The 20,612-nt window shown below is 38.3% G+C and overlaps 1 protein-coding gene across 2 annotated transcripts in view; it reads right to left on the bottom strand.

Annotated features, from left to right (window-relative positions):
* The window catches only part of agap3 (ArfGAP with GTPase domain, ankyrin repeat and PH domain 3), a 157,941-nt gene that overhangs the window by 31,938 nt on the left and 105,391 nt on the right, over positions 1–20,612 (bottom strand). For both annotated transcript variants that reach the window (XM_079863064.1, XM_079863063.1), the window contains exons 11-12: positions 19,065–19,236; positions 9,221–9,373 (exon numbers count right to left, since the gene is read on the bottom strand). In XM_079863064.1, the coding sequence (XP_079719190.1) occupies positions 9,221–9,373; positions 19,065–19,236 (325 nt within the window). The remainder of the gene's footprint in view (positions 1–9,220; positions 9,374–19,064; positions 19,237–20,612) is intronic.

The raw sequence follows: 20,612 nt of genomic DNA, 5'->3' as shown, positions 1-20,612 counted from the left end.
TCTTTCTATATATCCATCTGTCTATATAATTTAATAATATTTACACATTAAATGTTTTATTATATATTAAATATTTTAATGTATATGTATATATATATATTATTAAAATAATAATAATAAAAACATATGTAAGTAATATTCAATATAAAAATAAAGTAATAATTGTTTTGCATTATATTATATTATATTGTGTGTTCATATACATAAAATCAAGAAAGACATTAATACAAAACAATAATAACAAACAAAAAGTTTCTACTTTCTAGCGAAACACAAAACTGATCAAAATCCTCAACAGATTACAGGTCAATTGACGATTTTTCATTCATTTCGGACCCTTTACAGGACAAGTGAAGATCCACAACCCCAGAGAACAACAAGAGATGAACCACACCTCCGTTTCACCTCTATTAGCTTGACGAGAAGGGGACGTGCGCGTGAGTAACAAATGATGATTTGGTCTTGCCCGAGGAGCGCCGCTGTAATGGGAGAGGCCACACGAGCATCCAAGCACAAGAGAGGTTGGGTTCGGGTGTAAGGTGATTTTATATAAGTGATATTAACCTGCCGCTCCACGCCAGTGTGTTTCTGTGACGGGGCGACGCGGTAAGAACAGGGGGTGTCAGTGGGGAAGCCACGGCCATCTTTCTGAGCTTCATGACACTTCCACATCATTTTTGGGCGCCCTCGGGACACTATTACCCACAACCCCCCGACCAGCCCAGGGGCAGAAGGGCCCGGCAAAGTGGACCCCATATTGTTAGTGGCCCTCAGAAACACACTCGCACACACAGTGTGTCAGATGTGGGCAGCCTCCTCCATTGTCTTGGCATCAAAAGCTCATTGTAGTGTTGCAAACTCCATTCATCTCCACAGGCCTGGGGTGTATAAGAGTGTGTGCGTGTGTAAATGTGTGTGTGTGCGCGACAACGGTCGGGTCTGGGAGTGTATGAAACCCGCGGAGCCAAATAACGCATATTCTAATGGCACTGACAACCATTAGCCTGTGTAGAACATTAGGCGTAATTTGGGGGTTTACCTTGAGGGATCTGGAGGCTAGCGTGCTCTTTAAAGAGAGAGAGAGATGGAGGCGCGCAGGGGGTACAGGAGGATAAACTACAGACACCCAATCCGCCGCAGGCACAGATGAGTTTAGCGTGTAGCTAATGCTATCTTTAACAGTTCAGTTTCCCTCCTACATTTCTGTGCGGCTGCAGTTTCATCTGGAAAACCGATGCAATTTGTAGTTTTATTGATAAGACGCGGTTAATAATTATGATTGAGGTGTTTAATAAGAACAGCTTGATAATGAATAAATGATGAAGCGGAGGATTACTCAAATGCACTGTGGGATTTGAGCTTAATTACACATGGCAAGAGACAAATTAGAGGGTTTAACAATTAGCCCCGTTACACAATTACGATAATTCTCAATCAATATTGTTGCTTTATCTTTATCAAAGATACGCAAGAAAGATTCGTCCTAATGATAATGTCACTGCGGTATGTAAATGCATAAATGGATTTGTAAACGGTAGATGACGCATGAGATGTCCATGAGCTTTTTTAAAATCAATGTCAGGATTATAGGATCAAATTAATACATTAATTCATAAGGGAAAGTGTAGCTAGGACCTTTCTTTTTTTCACCGTAATAATCACCTTTTGCTTTAATTATAAGTGATACTGTGGTGTGACAAATTAATTTTAAGCAGAGACACACGTGAATATATATATATATATATATATATATATATATATATATATATATATATATATATATATATATATATATATTATTAGTTTTATAATATTTATATTTATAATATTTATTATTTATAAGTGTAATATATATATATATATATATATATATATATATACACACACACATATATATATTATGCTAACTTAACTGATACTAACTTAAATTTCATTAATCATATTTTTATAAATGTAATTAAACAATGTAATATATATATATATATATATATATACACATATATGCACTTGGGTATAATCAGCCAATGTATATTGTTTAATTGGTCAATTATAACAAGATTTTTATCAGTCATATACTTCCACTTAAGGCCTCTTTCTTAGCCCAAGATCACTATGTTTACCATGAGTGCCGTTTAGGCACTACAAAGCCGATAAAGTGATATAAGCTCACTGGAAACACGGCAGGTTGGCAGTTGATGCTTCATCACTGACTCTGTGTTCACCATTGATATTCATGACTTTAAAAGTCTGCTCACCCTCCCTCGTGCTGAATGGCGGAGCGGCGCTCCCAGCTGCCACACACGTTGTGGCAGGGACGCGAACGTCTGTTTCAATTTCTACACTCCTCTTCCCAACAGCCCCCCTGGGACCAATCATTAGCTACAGCAGACAGCTGGGGGTAGAGGGCTTCTTGAGAATACTGTTCACACACGTACACACATGCAGAAGCTCTCGCACATACACACACACACAGAAGAGTGGCCATCAGCGACTGTGACAGCAGTGGCATTGTGTGTGTAGGTGGAGGTTAACAGTCAAGGGCTGCCCTTGTCCCTCACACCAGACCTCAGATGAATCATCTGAACGTCTGTTTACAGAGTCGTCGCTAATCAAAAAAACACCATGTTACGGCGATGACAATACCAAGGTACATGGCTACAAACGCAATGGTACTTTGTGTGATGCCATGGAACTGGAGAAAACTGATTAATATGCTACCCCGATATCCTATATACATACATACACATTTATTTCAAATCTAATATAAAACAACTTATAATATATAAGATAGCTGGTAATATCCTTGAAAATAATCAACATTTATTTTCGTTAAACATTAAATTGGTAAAAATGCACTTGGGTTCAATCTGTAAATTTAGACGTTTTAACAATATTGACCTGCAATTGTCATAACAATAGCAGACTAGCTCTGAATGGTTGAAAATCTCCCTTTTTCATGTACATGTATAAAATAATCGAAATATATAGATTTTTGGTGCAATGTTTTTTAATGCCTCATGGGAACCGCTAACATTGCAGCGCTACGAATGTAACTTTGCTAAATACTTTGTGAGAAAATAAGAAACTCTGTGCACAGCAAAAATTAAATCTTACTGGGTATTTTGTCCTTTTTTCCAGTAAAAATATCTAAAAATCCTTATAAGATACATTAAGTTACTAGATATTAAGATATCAAAGACTGTATCTTGAATATAAGTGTATTTTTCTTAACACACTGGCAATCATCAGTACAATCATCTGTAAATTCTCTCAGTTTTTTTTCTCATTGGTTTTCCTGAAGAGATAACAAGCGCTTACATGATGAGAAGAAACCTAAACACTGTATAACCTACAAATATTCAGCTTTGACACATCGGTTTGATTCTGTAAACCTAGTTTGTGTTGCACGATCACCAAAAAGCAAAGTACGGTCTGATTTAGATGATCGTTTGCCCCTTTGTCTGTTGCTGGTTTGAATGGCACACGCACATTCATTTAGTGAAGTTTAAGAGACTCTCTTATGGTAAAGACAAACAGTTTTGCATAATGGAAATGCGTGCCTTGAATTCATTCAGTCGTGTTCGACAATCACAAAACGACCACTAAACTTTTGCCATGAAATCATTCAGCTTGCATGATAAATTTATTTGTAGAAATGATTTATGTTATATAGAAAACTGAATAGGGATAATAGTCTGGAAAGTTTCTTTTTGCAAAACTTTTCCAGACCAGAAGCTTATTCTATACTTTTTCAAACTGTGTAGGAACCCTGATTTTAACTGGAAATCAAGTCATTTTTGTGAAAGCAGAGTCAAAGGTGAGGTGAATTGAAGTATGCAAGGGATCAGAATCCATTTACAGCCTAATCTGAGCTTAGCTGTAAGCACTCTTCAGGTAGCAGTAGGAAATAAGGTGGTCAGCTAACCTGCGATTAGCGACCGTTAGCATCCCCGCGGGAAACGGCACTTTACAGCACGGTTCTGGAGACGAGGGCTGTGGGTGAGCATGGAAAGATTGGAGGGTGTGAACAAAGAACATTAACTCATTTTTTAATAGCTCTCAATTTTTTCTTCCAGACGTACGTGAGGAGAAACTTCTAATTCTCCCAGTAGCTAATTCGAGAGCTAGCGTGTACGGACGGTAATTTTGCGACAAAGCCGACAACGCCCCCCCTCCCTCTACTCCTACCCCTTGACACAGCAGCCGAGTGAGCAACCCCCGTCCGTAATCAATGGCAATGGCTGCAATTAATGATGAAAAAAGTGTGCAGAACACAATCACTACTTCCTTCTTATTATTGTCAATTAGAGAGCGCTAATCAAGGCATGGGCAGGCACACGCCGCTGCTCTCTCCAAACGAAATGTCAAACTTCATTACAGCCAAGAGCGGGGAATCAAACTCCCTGCGCTCGCAGCCTCCTCGAGCTCCGCAGGGGAGAAGTCTTCTCCGCCCCTTAACGACGGCAGATTCCAGATTAGCGCCAAACCGCTAGACTACCTCAGCTGCTGCACGCTAATCTACAGACTAACTGAAAGTAGCCTAAGTACAGATCATCACACTTAACACTTTTGTGCTAGTATGAGGATTCTATGCTGAAATGATCAAAGGAGTAAGAAAACCCTAGAAACTGCATAGCTACTTGCTAGCAACCAATCAGAAAAAAAAGTGGAAATAAGGATTATATCTATAATATAATCAAAAGAGTAAGAAAATCACCAAGCAAACACCCAGAGCACCCTAGTAACTGATTAAAACACCCAAGAAACTGCATAGCAGCAAGCTAATAATCAATTAGAACAAATGTGAAAATGAAGATTACGTGCAACAGACTAAAACAATGCCCTTGCAACCAACCAGAACATCCTAGCAACTGCAAAACAAGATGTTATGAACCGGAACAAATGCAGAAATGAGGATTCTGTGCATTCAATGATCTAGGAGTTAGACAACTACCTAACACCCACCCAGAACACCCTAGCAACGCCCTAGTAACCACCCAGAACACCCTAGTAACTGCATAGCAACATGCTACCAACCAAATCAGAACAAATGTGGAAATTATGATTCTATGCATACTGTACAATGATCAGTTGAGTAATACAACTACCTAACAACCACCCAGAACACCCAAGCCATGCCCTAGCAGCCACACAAAACATCCTAGCAACGCCCTAGCAACCACCCAGAAAACCCTAGAAACGACATAACAAAATGCTAACAACCAATCAGAACAATTGTGGGAAATGAAGATTTAATGCATATAGTGATCAACATAGTAAGAAAGCAACCACCCAGAACACCCTAGGCTAGCAACGCCCTGGCAACCACCCAGAAAACCCTAACAACAGCATAGCAACATTCTAACAATCAATCAGAACAATTGTGGAAATTAAGATTTTATGTTCACAATGATCAACAGAGTAAGAAGGCAACCACCCAGAAAGCCCTAGCAACACCCTGGCAACCACCCATATAACATCATAGCAACACCCTGACAACCACCCGGAACACCCTAGCAACCACCCAGAAAACTCTTAACAACTGCAATGCATAGTAACATTCAAACAACCAATCACAACAATTGTGGAAATGAAGATTAAATGCACACAATGATCAACAGAGTAAGAGGGCAACCACCCAGAACACTCTAGAATGTTTTCCATGAAACCCTAGAACCCTTCCATGCCCTGGAAACCACATAGAACACCCCATCTACTGCATTTTCTGAAAATGTAAAAATCTAGCTCCTTTATAAAACTGTACAAAACAAAACACTTAGCTAAGTACACTAGATAACTAAGACATTATAGAGATACATGGTGAGAATACAATTCCATAACACACACTCTAGAATGAGGGATATCTAGCATGTACGGCACAAATATAACTAAGAGAAGAGGGAAGATTTAATCAAAAGAATCAGTATTCAGAGTCTGTAGCGATGTGTGGCGCAGCCTTATAAATGAGAACAACACTTACATCGTATGGAAATAGTTACAGGGTTGAGATGCATGTGATTGTTTGAGGATATTATCAATCTACCGATGCTCATCTCAACAGTCTTGATCTGTTGGTTGACCTCCAACCCTTGACAAGGATAATGGCATGATTAGGGCATGGTTAAGATCTATTTACCACCTAAACAGGCATCAAAGGTGAATTTGCGTAAAACATTCCTGATGACACAAGTACATGTCGTTCCATATTTTTTTCTCTGGGACACAAAAGAAGAAAAAATGCCTCAGTGTTTTTTTCTTCCATACAATAAAAGTCAGTGAGGTCTTATAATGTTGAGGACACCAGCGTATGAAGTTGAACCATTCTCAAATATCTTCTTTTGTACAGTACAGTTCACAAGTTTGGGGTCAGTAAGATTGTTTTTGATAGAAACTAATTCTTTTATTGAGTAAGGATGGAGTAAATTGATCAGTAAAAGACATTTATAATGTTACAAAAGATATAAATACTGTTTTTTTAAAATATTTTCAACATTGGTAATAATAAGAAATGTTTCTTGAGCAGCAAATCATCATATTAGAATGATTTCTGAAGGATCATGTGACACTGAAGACTGGAGTAATGATGCTGAAAATTCAGCTTTGCTCACAGGAATAAATTACATTTTAACATACAGTATATTAAAATAGAAAACAGTTATTTTAAATTGTAATATTTCATTTCACAATATAACTGTTTTTACAGTATTTGTTATAAAATAAATTCAGCATTGGTGAGCAGAAGAGACTTCTTTCAAAAACGACCCTAAACTTTTGAAAGGTAGTGTATGATATTATATATATATATATATATATATATATATATATATATATATATATATATATATATATATATATATTTATATTTACCTAAATTTCATTTAGGTAAATGTATTTTATCATAATTACATTTAATTTTTCATAATGAAAATTGTAATATTGTGATGCCTCACTTAAAGCATTTAAATAGATTTTTTTGTGTTTTATTCTTAATTTATTTAATCAAAATAGCATAGAATTAGCCATAACATAAAATTAATTATTAGGATTTTTTTAAATATATTAAAATCAGTAGTTTTGGTGCATCCCTACTCACTAGTGGACTAGTCAGTGTTTGGACAACTAGTTCAGCATGCACATCCATCCCTACTTCAAATCACTTCACATCAACTTAAGCATTCTGAAGAATGACGACAAAACAGCAAAGAGAACCTGCTAAAGAAAAACAAGTTGAAACCTTAGGCACAATAAATGTGGTTTGCTCTAGGTGTGCTCTTTCCGGAGATCTTTGATATAAAACTCTATTATCTCTATTATGACCTGTAAAGCTATAATGCTCTCAGTAAACGCAAGAACCGAGAGGCTGATGGGTAACAGGTCATAGAGAAAATGCATCCACCAAATCCTGATACAGCTAAATGTCTGAGTATGTGTGCTTGTGTGTGACAATAACTATTTTACACCAGGGCCTAATGAAGTGCTTTGCCTCACACACACACACACACACACACACACACACACACACACACATATGCAGCTCATTCCGTGGCTACGGCCGCTTTGAGTAATTCTGCTTTAGGATGTGGAGCTGATGGGTGTAGACGGGGGGCCGATGGCGGAGCGGGGCTGAAATTGATTGTTCGACAAGCGGAGACGAGTAGAGAAGGGCGAGTGTCGCGCGGCGTCGTGTTCTGTCTGCGACACCACGGGGCCACACGGCGGGGCCTCCAGTTTGCTCGTAAAGAGCGCTCTTTAAACTAGCGGGGCCCCTGGGACCCTAACAGAAGGAGGGGGGGGAGGAGAGAAAGAGAGAGAGAGGGCGAGAGACAAAAACGGAGAGGGCGAGAGAGCGAGTGCGGGGGGTGGTGGGGGGAGAAACAGAGCAGCCGCTAATGAGAACGACGAGTGCGCAAACATGCATGGAAATGACTGTTATTCTGTTGATGTGCATTTAAGTGCTTTTTTACTGCCAGCCGACAAAGAGAGGGAAATAACCAGTGATGAATGTTGTCCCCGTAAAGCATTCATTTTCCAACGCGGGAGGGGAAAAAAAGAAGTAGTGAAGACGGGGGGAAAAATGTGCAGCGTTGTTACGCCCGGCAAATATATTATTTGACTTCACTCAAGTGCACTGACAGGATGAGGAGAGAGAGAGAGAGAGAGAGAGAGAGAGAGAGAGAGAGAGAGAGAGAGAGAGAGAGAGAGAGAGAGAGAGAGAGAGAGAGAGATTTGGGGGCACTGCTGCAGTGGGTGGCGGGACCAGTTACAATCAAAGCCACAATTACTGAATTATCCTGATTAGCGATTGGCTTGTTAACATCACATACACAAGCGATAAACAAAAGTGCCACGAATTCTTCAGTTACTGTTAATACTATAGTAAAATCGTAATGGACTAATAACAGATTAGAAACCTTTAGAACCTCTGTCCCAATCAAAGAGTATTTACCAGATGAAACGGAAGTAGGGACAGATCTGAAAAGATTTTAGAAAAAGAAAAAATGCAGGGCGAGACTACAGGTTGTTGATGGGACTGAGATGTGAGCGGTGCATTTAAAAGTGGAGGCAGATGAACGGGACGGGGTTTAAGCTGAATACACGATTGGAGAAATCCTGCATACGTCACAAGAGAGAAGTCTGTAACTTGAAGGCCCAGTTATGACATTTTGATAAAAATTACAAGGGCAAAAAAAATATGCATGAATAAATCGTCCATTAAAAGGGCTATAACATGCATTTAGAATGTTGTGAATTTCATGCCAACTTTAATAGCATAACCAAACTAATATTTCCCTAACAAAATTTCACCACATGATCATAGTTTTAGGGAGAATTCCGTAATTTCAACACAATTACTTTGGCTAATGCTGTAAAATCATGATAAACACAGGATCTTCTTCAAAAAAAATTGTTTTTCAGAACCTTTTTGTCATTTTAACACTTTTGTGATGACAATAGCAGCCTAAACACCAAAGTATTAGGCTGATTACCATGGTATAATATGTTGGGCATACTAAAACCACGAGATGCAAGTCGTCGAGATTGATGCATTCACAGCATGTTTTTGTACTTATTTTGTACAACCGCAGCACAATCCCACAAACACTGGCCCTGAGCTTGAAGTACGATCTTTACTCTGCTGTAAATATCAGAGCAATGGAAAAAGCAACTGAAAACCGGGTACATTTTAAAAGAGTAGGAGTTTCTGAGCTGCTCCTCTGACCTGCTGTGGTGTTGATAACCGCCTCACTCCACTGTTCTGCACTGGACACAGAGAACGAGCGCTGGTGCATCCCCTCTTTCCCAGTCCCCAAAGCCACGCCGGCCACAGAGCCCCCGGACTGAAGGGAACTGCTGCTGTTAGAGTGAGGAGTGCCTGGAAAACGAGAGGAGAGAGAAAGAGATTCGGTTAGAGAGACATTCAGATCACATTTCACAGTGCGGAGAGGTTACTTAGCACACAGATGCAGGTGAAACTACAGCATTATAGAGCTGTGACCTAGTGATGATTACTACTGTACGTGTGCTCATGCAGGCGACACAGCATCCATCCCACCTCTTCTCTGCATCATTTTTGGTTTTCTGGCTAATATCCCTATCAATGAAGGCAAAAAACAATCCTGGAGCATGGTATTCCAATGCAGACAAGTATTCCTGTTACCTGTTACTAAAACCGTGAAGTCAATTACACTTCAATCAGTCAATCAGCAAACAAATCCAAAACAGCTATTTTGCTTTAGATGAGATGAGAACCACAGTATCAACTTGTAGGTAGGACTAAAGAAGTTCCAGATTTTGCGTACGCGTTCCCTTTATCGTCAACGCATCCGTCTCTTCGTAATACATGAGCAGTCGACGCCTCACCCCGTTTCCCTACTCTGCTCCCTCTGCGTTTCTGCCACTAATTAGCCCTTAATTAACAAGATACACTCGGAACGGTAATTAGCTCTCCCCCACTCTCCGCCTGACACATCCATCTCTCCCGGCGGTGCTGACGGCTCTCCCTGGCTTCAATCAGCGGATGCCCCGCGTTGGGCGCCAATTCACCGGCCTGGCCGGGTCGCATGTGGTCCTCTCCTCCTGTTCTTGAAAAACAGGCTCCCTGCTTGATAGAGATGAGGGCTAATATTTAATTCTCTGCGTTCGAGGCTCAAGGTCAGGTTTAGACGAATACCTGTGTAATGATGTTTTGAGCCTGTTTCTTCTTTAAGATCCAACATTGTTTGCGCTTCCTTCAATGCTAGTTCATTTTCAAATTGGTTTTATTGCCTTTAGCCTAGTCTTACTAAAATGTTTAAAAAACAGCACATTACTAAAATTACATTTTGTAATGTGCTGTTTTATGATTTTTTCCCCCGCTTCAGTTGTTCCAGAGGCTTTAAAGAAACATCAATCTGTAGATATAATCTATGCTATGCAGCAGCTATGCTATGAAAAAGAAAATCTGCTAACTTAAATGTGGCATCAGAACACAGGAATGATTCTGTAAGTGTTAATGTAAACCGTATCACAAAAATTTAAAGTTTTACCCACTTGCACGTCAACAAAACACCCGTTAACTGTTTAGCACAAACCCTGCGCGCTATTAACTCTAGCAAAAACTTAAAAAGCACACAGAAAACATTGATATTTTATTTACTAGGCTCTAATGCATTTCACAGTGGGACTAAACTTTTCTCTGTTGTTTTTCGCTTTATGCAATTTTGCCTTTTTCTTCGACACGTTTCCTTCGCTCCCCTCCCTCCTCAGCGCTGATTTGGAGCATGCTAATTTAGCAAGTACTCCACAGCGTGAGGTTGAAGCTCTATCGCTCTCTCCCTGCAAGAGACGCCCTTCCCCTATGGGGACCGCAAGATTAATATTCTCGCACCCAACAAGATAATTACTGATACTAATTAGACATGATTATGTGAATTTGATACACTTATTACTCTCGCTAATGGTTAGGACGCATTAGGCTAACAAGAGTCTGTTCTTCGCAGTTTACTTTAGCGGCTGGCAAAAAAAAAAAAAAAAAAAACGCCTTGACACAATCAGTAGTAATTCGTGAGTAATTGAAAGAATAGAGGGTTATTCTTATATTTGTCTGTTCGGAGACATGTAATCACCACAGTATTGTTGAAGAGAAGATTTTATTAATTCTGTCATAATATTGCCCTTGACTAGATCCCTCACCAATGAATTAAGACGCTGCTATTACTTGGATCAATGCTGTATGATATTGGCATCCTGCAGAAGTGGTAATTATTGTTTTAGAGCAAATTGCTTATGAACTATGTCTTCATAAACCTATTGGAGTTATCAGTTAGGCTCCTTTAATGCTCATGAAAACCTGCGGCAATGTACTTAAACATGATATAAGCCACTAACTGATTATTCAACAACACTACAGACTAATGTATTATATTATAACTACAATATATAATAATATAACATTATATATTAAAAAGATAGATGGCTACATACCAATGTTAGATTTGACTTCTAACATAAACTGGACAACAATTAAATGAATAAAGTTAGCATCACTGCACAAGAAAAAGTAATCTGAAGTCTATTAGCCATTTAGTCAGAATTGCTGAAAAGCGATTCGTTTCTGACTGAAAGCGGACATGTCTTGAAATCGACTAAATAAAACAACAGTCCAATATTCTCTCGCTCCAAAACAACTCTTCAAAGACACGATGCCACACTGTTATTTATGATTTTATTTTGCTCTCTCTGTCTTGGCTGGTGCAGAAAAAAAAAAGACAAAATGAGCCCCTAACCATGCCTCATCTCCATCAAGAATTCAACAATCATCACTAATTGTCAAATTTGATGCTAATGATTGATGAATTAAACATGTCTCCATCAATTAGTCCCCAGAGAACAATTCTGCATAAAAAGGGGATAATGCAATTACAATGTGGAGAAAATCAGAGGAGAGTGCAGGGCAGAGACGGTACACAAGATCTCCTGCCACTTCACACACGAGCCGAGAGTGACACGATGTGCGGATGCGGAGTTAGAGGTGACCATGGGCACGCCTGGGGAGGGGGGCATAATCTCAAAAACACACAGTCGAGGCAAAAGTCTCTGGGATATTTTCAAAACTCTGTTTGTTTGCGCGATTGTGGCTTAATCAATGGTGTGGGTTTGGGGCAGATGGGCTGCAAGATGGAAGGGGCGTCCATCCATCCATCCATCTGTTATTCTATCTATCTATCTATCTATCTATCTATCTATCTATCTATCCATCTATCCATCTATCCATCCATCCATCCATCCATCCATCCATCCATCCATCCATCCATCCATCCATCCATCCATCCGTTATTCTATCCATTTATCCATCTATCTATCCATCCATCCATCCATCCATCTGTTATTCTATCCATTTATCCATCTATCTATCCATCCATCCATCCATCTGTTATTCTATCCATTTATCCATCTATCTATCCATCCATCCATCCATCCATCCATCCATCCATCTGTTATTCTATCCATCTATCCATCCATCCATCCATCCATCCATCCATCTGTTATTCTATCCATTTATCCATCTATCTATCCATCCATCCATCCATCCATCCATCCATCCATCCATCTGTTATTCTATCCATCCATCCATCCATCCATCCATCCATCCATCCATCCAGTTATTTTTGCAGTTCTGTTTAGTGCCACTAGTGTCACAAAAACGGCACTCTACACTTTTAAAAACAAACGTTTCACAGTCAAGAATCTTGATGATTGTGTGCTTTGATTGTTCTTTTGAGCAAGTGTGTACAAATGGTCAAATCATTATCGGATCACATCTAGAAAAAACATCTAAATGTCCTTTGCACTTTTCTTGCCATCCGTACACGCTATTAGGCTAAGTATTAGGGTCCTGGTGAAGGGAGGCCTGAGGTTGTGGTGTTAAGTAGAGGCGATGGATTAGCAGGGGGTGGTGATGATTTCTCCTCATCTCTCCTCGTTTCTCTCGCCGAGCGCTGTCAGATGGCTGATGAGCCGTGGAGCGAGCCCTGACCCTCTGAGCCGCCGCTGCCATTATATACAAGTGCGGAGATAATGAAGCATCCATGCTAATGTCGAAGGGAGGGCGGGGGAGGGGTCAGGGTGGAGGGGGGGTTCTGTTAGATCATCTGCTGTTCAGGTCAAAGTGAAACCACACCGCGACGCCCTTACAAACTGAGAGTGGATTTCTGCGACTTGGAAAGACATACAGATTACATTGTGTTCGTTTGCGTAAACTGCAATGATCTCGGTGCCGACATTTGAAAAGTGGCAGGTCCGACGGAAATGCTGTGACAACCAATAAACCGATATTTTAGCCACAACTTCTCGCTTTTAGAGCGTATGACTCAAGCTCATCGTAAGCAGAAGCGGCGGCCATTCGATTTCAAGCGGTGTATTGGATAATAAGCATCTGAAACTGTTTTAGAAAGACTTGCGACGTGATACAAAACATCTTATTTCCTTCTCACATATAAAAGAGCATCCGAAATGATTGTGCCATTATTGAAAGAGGCTGTCATGAGACTAACGTATGTGGTAAAGTGTCATTAAAGGAGACTCAGTCATAAAAGTGCTGGATGAGGACATTTATACACAAACACATCAACATTGCTCATTTAGGATTTACTTAAGGTTAGTGGTCGCCTATGGATAGCTAGATAGGAGGGTGGCCCATACACACACACACATATATTACATAATACAAATAAATAATAAATAAGATGGATTCTCACAGTACATACCAAACTGTAGTGGTCAGGAGTTTTTCAATGACCAAAGCAATTAAAATCTACTTATTTTTTGCATATAAGTAAATCTTAACAGTGTTTTAGTAACTACAAAAGTAAGTTATTCAGTGCACACTAGATTAGTCAAGGAGGTTTACTATAATAGTACGTTGTATGTTGACAAAAAATGTAAATTAAACTAGTGATCTGTTAGATAGGAGTACAATTTGTATTCTTCTTGTTTACTTCAACCATTTGTACAACAAAAATGACTTCTTTTAATCCATTGCTAAAAAATATTTTTAACATTAAAAATGTTGGTAGAAATTAAGCATGGTAGAATGAACACTTCTCTTTAAGTTGGCAATTAGACACAGAAAACCCTCCAACTCTAAATAATAAAAATTCTAAATAATATTTTAAAACCAAAAACTATCCATTGACAAAACTGACGGTATATTTAAAAATGGACATATGGCGGGGAAAAACCGCTCATCTCTAAAATAACCAATCAGCTGATTTAATTGGTTTAATTCAACTAAAAAACTTTTTTTACTTGAAAACAGAATGCATTGACAAAGCTGTTAGTGGATTTAAAAACTGACATATTGCGCGAAAAAAAACGCCAATGCGATCATCTCTAAAATAACCAAATGATTTATTGGTTTATCAAAAAAATTGTCGATATATATTGTCTATCACTGCACAAGTTACGTCTTAGTTCACAAGGACAGGTTGCACAACTCTGAGAAGCTATTCGTAAAAGAAAATACATCTGCATCCTGTGTACCACATGTAAATGAACACAGGAACCACGGTGTGAATCTCTCTGTCTCACACTCTTATAAATACACCTCTAGAGCAGATGTCATTGATTAAAGCTGATGGGCAGGCCATTAGCGCTTTGATATTATATATCTGTCAGCGGTGACACAACTGAACGCACGCTTGCAGAATGATCATATTTAAAACGGTTCCGGTGAATACTTAGCAGAAAGATTAGACCGGGCCTCATCGAGACAGACTCTTTTACTTGCGGACACATGCGTTCATTCATTTGCGCTCCTTCACTCCCTCACTCCCTCTTTCTTTTTCTCATCCTCACCCCCCTCATCTCCCCAATCCTACACACCCCCCAGAGTTTCTAATGGTCTTTAGATCAGGAGGAAGTGTATGAATTACAGACTACAGAAAAAGACAGGGAACAGCTAGACCGCCATGAATGAAAAATTACCCCTTTGTTCCTTCGCATCAATTGCATGCCTAATGAAATCAAAATCAGATTGCATAATCAAGTGTACGTCCTCCACTCGGCGGAGGCCCACTGCGAATCGTAACCTTTTCCCTCTCGAGTGGAAATTAACACAATTTTCCTCTAATACGAAGCAGAGTGAAAAAGGGAAACGGGAAAAGCGGCCCGTGTCAAATTGGGACCCGAGCGTTTCGGCGTAAATTTGTGTTAAACCGAAGGTCAACTAGCGTATCAACAAAATAACACAGATAAAAAGCCATTTCAGGCCTGCAAATGTTGGATAATATATGTAAAAACAATATATATATAAAAAGGTCTGTCTATAAAGATCAAAACTGGTTATTAAAATGGCTTGAATGATTGAAATCAATATGAATTTCCATTTACAACACATTTAACAGTATAAATAAAAATGAAGATTGTATTTGGATTTTAAACATCAGGAATAGACTGAATCATGAAGTGGACAGCCTTAATCTTGAGTTGAGGAAGGTTTTTTGAGAGGATCCTACGGTATGCATGTATGTAACTTAGTTCAAATTATTTTGTGCATTCAATTTACTGTCTTTCCTCAATTTATGACCCCTTAAAAACATACCTTTGCAATCAAATTTTCCTTTATTTTTTGACATGTAAGAGGTCTACTTCTATATCATTGCGTCTTTGGCCCCGTCCACCGGCGCGTTATTGAGATGAGAGAATTAAGGAGAATTAATTGTTTTATTAAGAAGAGAAGAGAGATACAGGATCCCTGGACTAAAAACAACATTTCAAAGGATCCTAATGCTAGGAAAGTGGCTATTTATTTTCAACTATGTGATTATCTCAGTAGAGCATTATTTGTTAGTTAGGTACATTTCCCTGTGGATACTTTGGTAAATCAGTCACAATTTCGGCGCAGGCTTTGCAAACAGTTAATTCTAATGCCTACTCTGTGATCAGTGATTTCTGACACATATTGATTCATGCACAGTTAGACGTTCTTGGCCTCAAAATCGTTTAAATCAATGCGTCAGTAAATCAAGCCATTGACTAAATAGTCAACTTAACATTGTTACTTAAATTGTGCTTACATTATGTACAGAAAGTGATCAAAAAACCCTCCCTTTATAATCGCTGGAGATGTCAATCACACAGCACGGGTTTATCAGTGACTGAGTTCTGGACTCTTGCTTAAACTCCTGTTACAATGACACTGTCTACACTGCACAATGAATCTCCTCTTATTTACATTGTGTTTGAACTGTTGAAACTGCAGAAATCGAGCTGCAATGGCAACATCACTGCATTCATGTCTGTCGTCGGCTACAATGCTGATCGCTGCAATCTTTCATGCGACGGGAGTAGATCTAAATATTAGGGCTGGGTATTGACACAAATTTCACAATTCGATTCGATTTCGATTCACAAGCTTGCAATTCGATTACGATTCGATTCGATTCAATATTGATTATTTTGGATATCAGGTACAATACATTGCAAATTTTCTCAAGGAAAACAAATCTCTTAACTATTATTGTAAACTATGGGAGTCAGTGGTAGCCTATAAGCTTCATTAGCCTACTATAATATTGAAGGTAAAAATTAACTGATTTGTATACAAACACTTAAAATACACTTTTATTTATTTTTATAATAATAAAGTTATATGAAATTACATAAAAATTTAAATGGTGGCTGTCATAATTTTTTTTCCAGATTTATTCAAACATGCATTAAATATTGAAGAACATTAAAATTATAATGAATATGTAATATGGTGCATATATTTAACAAAATGCTCCTCTCTAGAGTTAATTTTTCTAGCTGACCAACGAGTTTATGTCACTGGATATGGTTTTTCTGAGGTAAATGTGACGTTTCATGACATTGTTTACTAACGTCTTTCCACGGTTGAAACACTGATTGAGCGATTCCATGTGACATGATACGGACTACGATAAGTTGTACTCTATCTTTTAACACACTTTCAGATGCTCATTCATGTTTATTTTGCGCTGTAACTGGTATTATTAAGGCGGAAGAGAAGATCACGTGCGCTCAGCGTTGCTTCTCTAGAGCTGAGCTGCGCCAGAGCGATCTCACGCCACAGCGCCAAAACGGTAATTATGTTTTTGAATTTCGTTAGAAAATGGACGCAATTTGAAATCTGAGACTTTGTTTCATATAAATAATAAAAGATTATTGCGATTTATTGGATGGGATGCGCGCAACAATGTTCCATTCATTCATCAACTGAAAACAGGATGACTAATCGATTCTTCGGATTTAAGAATCGACATCGTTTTGTAAAAATGAGAATCGATTAAAATCGAGAAATCGATATTTTTTTTACCCAGCCCTACTAAATATAATGCTATAATCAACACTTTTCACGATTAGTTAATGTCGACAGCTGTAATAGTAAAAATGTAGTAAATGTTTTCAAGAGTTCAACATGTAATGCCTATTTCATATGCAAAGATGTTAGCCAATCATAGCAGGGGGCGTTTACATTGAAGTCTCACAGCAGACACGCCCCTTCAAACAGAGTGTTCAAATCAGAGGGATAAAATAAGTATATAAAATGGCCTTTTATTTCTAAATTATGACCATTTTTGATGTAAAAATCATACTAACATAAGAGCACCTCAGGAAACATAAATGCAGTTCATGACCCTTAAATATTAAATTATTGGATTAGTCGATATCTGCAACATAAATGTAATACTACATCCACAAAATAAATGTAACATTAAAACTTACAATTGGAAAGAGTGAATTAAATGCACTGCTGAATCTGAACTAAGTTTTGTTGTAAATACGCATTTACAGTAACAATATACTACATTTAATTCAATATCCAAAATATGCTAAATAAGTATCAATCATGAATTATTCATTTTATGCTGATAAATCATGTTTGATTTATCAAGATGTTTGATTATTTTTTTTTATAGTTTGACAGATAATTTCATAATTTTTCACATTTTTATTATAAACTAGACTATTTTCATCAACAAAATTTTAATTAATTTTAAAGTAAAATGGACAGAAATTAATAAGATATTATTAAGAGAAATGTTATCTTAATGTTCATTAAAAAAAATAACATTGAGAGTGTGATTGATGACAGCAGGAAAGTAGTCACTTTTGGGGCTGAGCAAGTAATTAGATTAAACCACAAATATGTATATAAAAATATAAAATGTATTTTCCATGTTGATTTTCAGTGATAAATAATACTACAGTCAGTGATATATAAAACTATTTCTTTATATTCATATAACCTAAATAGAGATGTACAGTCTTAACTAATGCTGTAATCTGTGTGTATTAGTTGCCTAAGGGCATGTTTGAGCTCTTTACCCAGACATCTCTATTTTCTGTAGCTTGAATAAAACAGGTCCAGGTGTTGTGACTATTTCAGGTCCGAATGCCCCAAAATTCTCCCTTTTCTAACCTCTGCAGTCGACTGAAGGTTAATTAGTTGCCAACCTGAACGCAATTTCAACTTTTGTGACTTTTCCAAGCAACCCCATTCATCTGGCCCAGCAACACTGACAAATGCTCATGTCTCTGTGACCAATAAACCCGGTTCCCTATCCAACACAAGACTGGACACAAGCCAGAAAACTGCAGTTCCCAGAAGCCCTTGCTGACCTGTCTTTAATGGTGCAAAAGCAATTAGCCCAGGCTAAGTGATGCTGAGGTCCTGGCCGGTTATGTTTCCACAGCGGTCATGCCAGCTTGCAGAGCCCCTGGAGAAAGTTGCTCCTGTTTTTTTATTAATTACACTTGATCTCAGCTCCCTAAATCCAATTATACCTTCACAGACCTCCCAAACTCTCTCTCTCTCAAGTGAAAACAGAGTAAATCTGGTTCTTACAAGGCACAAATGAACCGATGTACAGCCAAATCCGAAAACAAGCAGTTTTCAGAATAGATACCAATGCTACTTTAATCGAACAGTTCCTGACTTTTAACACACATTACGTAGAGCTACAAGATGTTTTTAATGAGGAATCAACAATTTAACACTGTTGCAATTAATAAATTCATTAATTATAAAGTATAACACTACTGAATCAGTTCACACTTACTTGTGGCGCCGATACCGAGTTGTAAAGTGCTCCGGTCTTTGGTCAGTCCGTTGGTTTTGGGGCTGGCTGTAGGGGCGACCGTGGCCACCGCTCTAGGCGGCCTCTTCCCGGGAACCTTCACCGTCGTCCGCAGCAGATCGATTTCTTTACCGTGGATGTTCTGCATGTAGTCCTGAGAAATAAAAATATGACATTATGTACATCTAGATCTAGGCTGGGAAATTGGTCAACAGTAAACCCACATCTGACACATTGTGAATGAGAATGAGGCTTTGAAAATGCTAAATCACAGTCCGTTCAGTATGCTCCCTAAATGTAACGTTTCTAGTTGCAATTAAATTCCGCTTAATGATTGTTTTCTTAATGAGTAGGACCAACACAATTTTAGTACAGTATTTCAGGCTCATTTTTGGCTCATTTTTTGAATGCAAATTAAACGAGTCAAACAAATGTCATAAAAATCATTTGGTTGTAGTATTATTTAGTTACCAACTCTAGTATTAAGTTTTGGGGTATTTCATTATTTTCTAGTATTTAAGGTCAGCATGATAAGGTATCTGTCAGCTATAAGTCTTTTGTTCCCTATTGTGACGTATATCTGAGTGAAACGCCTTTCCGATCAAGAAAAAGATTTGGGGCGGGGCTTGAATTTTGTCCATAGGGAACTGAGTGGATGGTTGTGGCTTGCTATTGGTCGATCTCAAGTGAGTGACAGGTTGTCCTGCCCTCGCGTCAGTAAGAGAAGAGAAGAGATGTTGCTCCAAGAGGGTATTTTGATCAAAGATTAAGAAGGCACTTAAAAAGTATGTGCACAGATAAATAATTTTTAATAAATACTGCAGTATTCAATAAAAAAAAACAAGAATTGCCCATTTTGATTTCATTGTGACTAAGTATATTCTAATATTTTCTAGCATTTCAGTATATTATAGTATTTAAGTTTTTTCGTGAACTTAACTTAAGACATATTTTCAATATTTTCTAAATAAACAACAGCATGACATATTGAACTGTCTGTACTTCTATTATCCACGGCCTAATTTGCATGAAATTAAATATGCCTGAAGTTTACACAAACAAACAATGAACAGATGCAGCGCTAAAGCAAAGTAAGAAAAAAGAAAAAAACCTAAGTAAGAAACTTTTTAGAGGTCCTGAAGCTTTAAAAACAAACACAACGATGAATAAAAGCAGCTTTGGACAATCAAACCAGCACCAGACCCACGCAATCTATTTCACCTGTTTCCACGCTGCCGCAGATTAGCAAAATTAGCATTAATGACTGCGAGCAGACTCATTCCAATTTAAATCGGGCTATTCCATTTTCAAGGGAGTTTGCAAAGCGCAAATGGGCTAAGCCAAGGTGCAAATCACCCTGCTCAGCACAAAAGAGGCGAGCAGAGATTTTGGCCTCGAAAGTCTCCCGCCAACTCCTCTTCACTTTTATTGCGCCCCATAAAGCACTAATTTCTTCAAAAGCCTCAGTACTAATTACCCAGTGAGCGCTCTCATTCCATTTTATTGCTGGAATTAACAGCCAGTTTGAGG

Source organism: Squalius cephalus (assembly GCF_949319135.1).
Source record: "Squalius cephalus genome assembly, chromosome: 25".
Taxonomy (NCBI): Eukaryota; Metazoa; Chordata; class Actinopteri; order Cypriniformes; family Leuciscidae; genus Squalius; species Squalius cephalus.
This window is presented reverse-complemented; position numbering and strand designations above follow the sequence as displayed.